General features: G+C 46.1%; 1 protein-coding gene across 4 annotated transcripts in view; it reads left to right on the forward strand.

The window, feature by feature from the left end:
- LOC146831607 (uncharacterized) overlaps positions 1 to 5203 on the forward strand; it is a 331737-nt gene extending 326534 nt beyond the window's left edge. For all 4 annotated transcript variants that reach the window (XM_085605955.1, XM_085605956.1, XM_085605957.1 and 1 more), the window contains one exon: positions 4951 to 5203. In XM_085605955.1, the coding sequence (XP_085462081.1) occupies positions 4951 to 5006 (56 nt within the window). In that variant the 3' untranslated portion in view covers positions 5007 to 5203. The remainder of the gene's footprint in view (positions 1 to 4950) is intronic.
- Positions 5204 to 7241: the final 2038 nt, after the last annotated feature.

Here is a 7241-nt window from a genome sequence, read left to right on the forward strand (position 1 = left end):
TCGGTCACTGCTGACTCAATTATTGCATCCACAGCCAGAAAAAGGGCCAATGTCCCGGCGACCTCGGGGCCACCTCCTGACAAGGACAGCAGAAGGATGGACCTCACTGGAAGGAAAATAGAGCGGAATGCTGCAATGCACTGGCGCATGGCGAACTCAAATGCGCTACTGAACAGGCACCAGTACCAACATTGGGACGAGATGGGGGACCTAGTCAAGCATCTCCCCGAACAATACCAACAAAGGGCTTCCCATCTAGTGGAAGTGGGGAAGAATATAGCAAACTCATGCCTTAAGACAGCATTGGACGGGGCAGAGACGTCAAGCAGACTGATGGCGATAGGAATCACTGAAAGGAGGCAGGCCTGGCTCAGAATTTCAGGATTCAAACAAGAGGTCCAAAATAATATACTGAACACCCCTTTCAACGGAGAAACACTGTTCGGGGCACCGGTGGATGAGAAACTCACCCAACTCAAAAAAGAGAATGAGACAGCAAGGTCCATGGGGGCCCTGCAATTCAGGGGGATGCGAAGAGGTACCCCGACTCGGAGACCTTACGGAAGGGGAGGTAACCAGCCGGGAACGTCACACCAAACTATCCAGCAAGGCCAGCAAAGCGAGAGCCACGGCCAACAGGGGCAGCAGAAACAAAACTGGCAGTACCAGCCTCGAGGCCAGTCCTTTCGCTGTAGGGGGAACGGACGAGGACAAAGAAGAAAAGGGGGAGACCAACCCACCTCAAAGTGACTTCGCACGGAGAAGACGGCTCACCCACAAGATACCTCCGAGGGTGGAGCACAAAAAGAACAAAATTAGGGGGGTACACGAACCAAACGCCTACGAGCATGCAACACCAGTAGGCGGAAGACAGGTTTTTCCTTCAGGAATGGCAAAGAATAACTACAGACCAATGGATACTCAACATCATACAGTACGGATACTGCATAGAGTTGGAAAGGAGCCCTCCAAACAGAAAACCAAAGAGAAGGGAACACTCAGGACAGGAGCTAGCACAACTCGCAGAGGAGGCACTACAGCTACTCCAAAAGGAGGCCGTAGAACCAGTACCATTCAAGGAGAGGAACAAAGGAGTGTACTCAAACTACTTCCTGGTACCAAAGGTGGACGAGACTAAGACCCATCCTGGATCTTGGGTTCCTAAACAAGTACGTGAGGACGCAAAAATTAAAAATGACATCCCTACAAGAACTACTCCCACAGATGGGAGACAGAGACTTCATGTCCACAGTGGATCTCAAAGACGCCGATCTGCACATCCCAATGAACAGGCAGCACAAAAAACTGTTAAGGTTCACAATCAACAAAGATCACTACCAATTCACAACCCTGGCATTCAGCCTGAAGTCCGCACCAAGGGTTTTCACAAAATGTCTTGCAGCAGTAGCAGCGTACCTGCGGAGGGAAGGGATTCATGTGTATCCTTACCTCGACGACTGGCTAATAAAAGCAAGTTCACGCAAAAAATGCGAGGAACACGCACAGCGGGTCACAAAGACACTAACGAACCTGGGGTTCTCAATACACTGGGGGAAAATCATCAATGAAACCAGAGCAGGTGAAGATATTCCTGGGGGCACAGATCAACACCATAGACAGAACGGTGATGCCCAGCGAAAAGAGAACAATAGCCCTGCTGAAGGAGACGCGCCTCTACCAGAAGGGGCAACCTCTGACAGTGAGAACAGCGAGCAAGATCATGGGGATGATGGTGTCCTGCATTCACCTAGTCCCCAATGTACGCCTTCACATGAGACCATTCCAGGAATGGCTGCAACAGCAATGGTCACAGGCAAGCGGAAGTTGGGAGGATCTTGTGGTTGTTACGCACGCAGTGCAAGAGGAGATAGCATGGTGGAACAGGGAGAACATAACTATATGAAAGCCCTTGACACCACCAAGCCCAACTGTGACCATCACCACATACGCATCCCAGATAGGATGGGGAGCACACATAAACCAGCTCAGAGTGAGGGGTCTGTGGACTCCAGCAGATGCGTTCAGACACATCAACTACCTGGAATTGAAGACCGTACTGCTAGCCCTGAAGGCCTTCCAGAGGCAGCTATACAACCAAAAAGTGTTGATACAGACGGACAATACTACAGCAATGTTCTACATCAACAAGCAGGGAGGAACACAATCGTTCCCCCTTTCCACTCTGGCACAGGAGATTTGGAGATGGGCCATCCCACTCAAAATAGACCTGCTGGCCATACACCTACCAGTGAAGGACAATGTGGAAGCAGACTGGCTCAGCAGGCAGACCTCGGCATCCCACGAGTGGGAGCTCAATGGACAGGAAACGCAAAGGCTATTCAAAAGGCGGGGTACACCGACAATAGACCTGTTTGCAACACACCAAAATGCAAAATGCCGAAACTTCGTATCCAGACAACCAGAAAAACAATCCCAGGGGAATGCCCTATGGATAAGTTGGTCAAGGACATTTGCCTACGCTTTTCCACTAATACCACTGATACACATGGTACTCAACAAGTGCAAGACCAGCAACATGACACTGATCCTAGTGGCACCACAGTGGGCAAGACAGACAAGGTACTCACAAATAGTGGAAATGGCACAGGGTCCTCCACACAAATTCGCAAACAGAAAGGACTTGCTCTCCATGCAGAACGGAGAGGTTCTACACCCAAAGCCAGAGAGCCTCGGACTGGCGGCTTGGCTCCTGAAGTATAGAGTTCGCACACCTTAAACTACCTCAAAGCACTATGCGAGTGCTGCGGGAGGCAAGGAGACCAACAACACGGAAATGCTATGGGGAGAAATGGAAAAGGTTCACAATGTGGTGCAGCAAAAATAAACTGCAAAATAAATTGACAAGGGTATCAACGGTGCTTAGATACCTCACACACCTACTAAAGGCTGCACTATGCTCATCCTCGCTAAGGGTCCACCTAGCGGCGATCGTAGCTTACACACGAGGTGAGACGGGAGGAAGTTTCTTTACGTCACGAGTAGTAAAGAGATTCCTGGAAGGGGCAAAAAGAATAGCACCACCAAAGAGGATGCCGCCACCGGCATGGAACCTCAACATAGTCCTTACGGAACGTATGAAGGCACCCTTTGAGCCCATCCACAAGGCCTCGCTACAAATGCTGACAATGAAAACAGCCTTTCTGGTGGCAATAACATCACTACGCAGAGTAAGCGAACTACAAGCGCTAACGCTGCAAGAACCGTACATCCAAATACACAAGGACAGAGTCGTAATGAGAACGGACCCACACTTCATGCCAAAGGTGGTGTCGGCATTCCATATGAACCAGACAATTCAAATACCAAGTTTCTTTCAGAACCCAGCAACAAGCGCAGAAAGGGCACTGCACACTCTAGACGCTAGAAGGGCGGTGATGAACTACATCGAGAGAACCAAGGAGCACAGGAAAACCAAGCAGTTTTGTGTCCTTCGCAACGAGCTTCCTGGGTAGACCAGTGATAAAAGCCACCATTGCACGATGGATCGCACTAACGATACAATTCTGCCACAAACAGGCAGGGCAAGAGCTATCGGAGGGGCCACGGGCCCACCCCACAAGGAAGAAGGGAGCAACAATTGCCTTTCTGGCAAACACAGCCATTCAAGACATATGCCTGGCGGCAACATGGGCATCAGTGCAAACGTTCACTAAGCATTACTGCGTGGATATACAGATGAACAAGGAAGCACAAGTAGGACAGAAGGTGCTTCAACATATATTCAACGACCAACGCTCATCTTCCACCCAGCCGCCACAAAGATAACAGACCGCTACAAAATCTATGCACAGCATAGTGAATCCAGAAAGATTCACGCTGGAAAACGAATAGTTTCTTACCTGTCGGTGTAGTTTTGCAGCTTGAAGATCTTTCTGGATTCACTAGCGAACCCACCCACCTCCGCCAGGAAGATGAGGCAGGAGAAAGAGGTGAAAGGACAAAGAATGAAAGAACAAGAAAATACTGAAAGGATATATAAAAAGGGAAATTACTAGAACGCCTAGGGTTAAAAAAAAAAAGAGAGAGAAAGGGAAAAAAGAACCCGACGATGGCGCCCCAAAGGTGGGACTTCCGCAGGAAGCACGCCGACGTCACGAGAAGTACACCAAATGGTGGGACGTCGACGCCCACCTGGGCTACAAAAAAAAAAAAAAAAAAAAAAAGAAAGACTACGAATCCGGACCTAACCACCAGATCGCGGAATAATGCACAGCATAGTGAATCCAGAAAGATCTTCAAGCTGCAAAACTACACCGACCGGTAAGAAACTATTCGTTACTTACCTTCGGTAACGATATATCTGTAAGAAACATAAGTTAGTTATAGAATACTTACCGCCCCACCCGTCCTCCCCGTTCTGCGAACTGACTTCTAGGGTTGAGGACTTCCTTTCAGGGCCCTAGTTTTGTGCACCAGTGGTCAGTGTCTTGCCTGGCTCTGCGCTTCTGGCATGGAAAGTTGTGTACAAAACTGAACTGACGTCAGCGTGCGAGGGCGGCGTCTATGTATCTACCGCGACGTCATCCCGGCGACCACGATTCCAATGACGAACGCGGAGTTGACCGCCACCTTCCGACGCGCAGGGGTACCGCTGACGAAAAATTTTCCGGATCCAGTCTGACACCTGGGGGCAATTCTAAGGGTAAGTAAGTAACTTGTTCTTTAAATATTGTGGGACTCCCACCATGATGACAGGGAAGATTCAAGCATGAGAATCTAGAAAAGATATCAATACTGGAGAACACAGTGTACAGGTAAGTAACTGTTTTTTTCTTCAGAATGATGGTCATATGTGAAGTAAATTAATAGAAACACAGTTGCAAGTAACCTTTATTTTTTCCAGTTTATTTTAAACAGTCCCATCACAGGATTACAGACTTGATTTGTTTGTGCATTGCTAATATAAGGATTTGTGTTTTTGTTTTTCAGAAGTCAATATTGCCAACTTGCTGAATCTCCTTGTTAAAACTGGAACAATAAAATAAGAGTTCAAGAGGGCAGCGGATTAATATTCTGGATTTTCCTTGCTTATGCCATTTTAGTTGAAACGTCCGTTTCAAATGTTTTAGAGAAACACAAACTACAGTACTCCATTTGCTTAAGATCTGTTTCTTACTTGATATACTGCAATTGTACTACGTAAAACTATTCATTTATCCTTAATAAATGGTTTGTGAATGAAGGTCTTATCACATTTTTTCCTTGTTGTTCTCACTGCCTTTTAGTTAAGACCATAGCGTCTGCACAAATATTATTTTCAGAGTGACATTCCTTTTTTATTGAACTGGTAAAAAAGGCAGCCATGTGCCAGTTTGTTCCCTTTAATGATTGCACATATATTCACGTGGTTCTTCAACTACACTGTTTTACACAGGTATGGTGGATAGGGCAAAACCCCAAAGCTGTGTTTTGGGTTTCAGGTTGCCCCCCTCAAAAATAAGTAATGATGAGACACGTAAATAATTGTGGTAATTTCTTAGTAGAGAGATAGAAGCAATGGGTTTCTAAGGTATAGTATTTAAGATAATCACATTTGAAGCAGTTACCTTAGTCTTGTTTATTTTATTCTTCGGAAAGGCTGGGAAATGTCCTTATTCATCAAAAATAGGATACAGAAGTGATTGGCTTCTCTGCCTAGCTTTCAAGGCTCGGGTCGGACAGGGTCCGGTATATCTTACAAATAAGCTGGTTTGGTACTCTCCGGCCCGTTGCCTAAGATCTAGCGGCCAAAAGCTTCTCCAAATGCCAAGAATCAGGAAAGTGAAGATGGGTGGGTGTGCTTTCTCCTATCTGGCACCCAATCACTGGAATCTGTTGCCCCTAGATCTGCGCTCTTGCACAGATCTAACCATCTTTAAGAAGCATTTAAAGACCTGGCTATTCAACTGAGCTGCTGGGGCAGTCGAAGCCTGCCTCCACAGGCGCCGAGAGATCCCTTGGGGGATGATTTGTGCGCAATACAAATATAATAATAATAATAATAATTGATTGGGCCCTTTCATTGCCCACTCACACCCCTGTCCCCAGCCCTGACATCCTTGCAACTAGATATCTGCTACCACCATAATTCACTTCCCAGCTTCCATGGTTATGCTATGACTGACTTTTTATCTTTACCTTCTGCTTGAACTTGAGTGAAATTAGGTTGTTGCTGAGAAAATGTCATGAGGATTTTCTCAAATGTGCCACAGAACGCCACTCAGTCCCTGTGCGATAAACCACTCTTGAATGTATTGCTTTCCTACCCTAGAAGTCTAGGTACAATTCCTGCGTACAGTATATTACAGGCCTGGAAAACTGTTTCCTGTTACTACCTGTAGGTTCTTTCAGTATGTGTCACGTTTTGACTCTGCCATTCCTTCTCATCCTCCAACAACTTTTCAAGTGTTTGTTCTTTAATAGATTCACATACTTTGAATTGTTTCCCATCTGAATGGAAGTCCTCTTAGTGTGCAGTATAGCAATGTCTAAATTGTATGTTTTGACAGCACATAATATTTTAATAGGTATCCATCAGATTACTTACATGTACCTCCTATCCATGCACCACAATGGATACAGATTTTTTGTCACAATAGCCAAATAGTAGCTCCAGTTGGTGCTATACAGTATCGAGCATGGAGCTGAATGGATCCAGGTGTAACGTTAGGAGACAATGTCATTCCCTCTTTTTCTTGACAGATTCAAGATCCGGGTTAAGTTTTCTTCAGAATATGCTATAAGAGATTTTTTCTTTAGGACATAACATGTTAGATCTGACAGCCTTAGGGTGGTCTTCCCCCCCAAACTTTTTGCATACCTCTTCCACTTTTCTGACTTAGTTTTTGCTGCTTTAGTACTCCGTACACTTTACCAGTGCTAAAATACTTCTTCTCTCGCCCCTAAACATGGTAACATTGGATCATCCCCAATTGGCATATTTAATATACTTTTAAGTCCCTATTAAAGTGGTACCCCCTGTAAGCAGAACTTGTAAGATGAATGCCACTTACGGGCCTCCAGCACTGATTGTGCTACTCACTGAAGTAGTCCTTTAACCATGTCTCAGGCCTGCTGCTGCAGAGCCTGTGTGTGCAGTTTTACCCTGCCATGTCAACCTAGCAAAATAAACCTTTTGCCAGGCCAGAACCTTCCCTTTTAATACACATATCACCCCAATGTAGATCCTGAACAACCCAGAGGGCAGGGTGCAATGTATTTAAAAGGCAGGGCATGTACTT

This window comes from Triturus cristatus, chromosome 5_1 (genome assembly GCF_964204655.1).
Source record: "Triturus cristatus chromosome 5_1, aTriCri1.1, whole genome shotgun sequence".
NCBI lineage: Eukaryota > Metazoa > Chordata > Amphibia > Caudata > Salamandridae > Triturus > Triturus cristatus.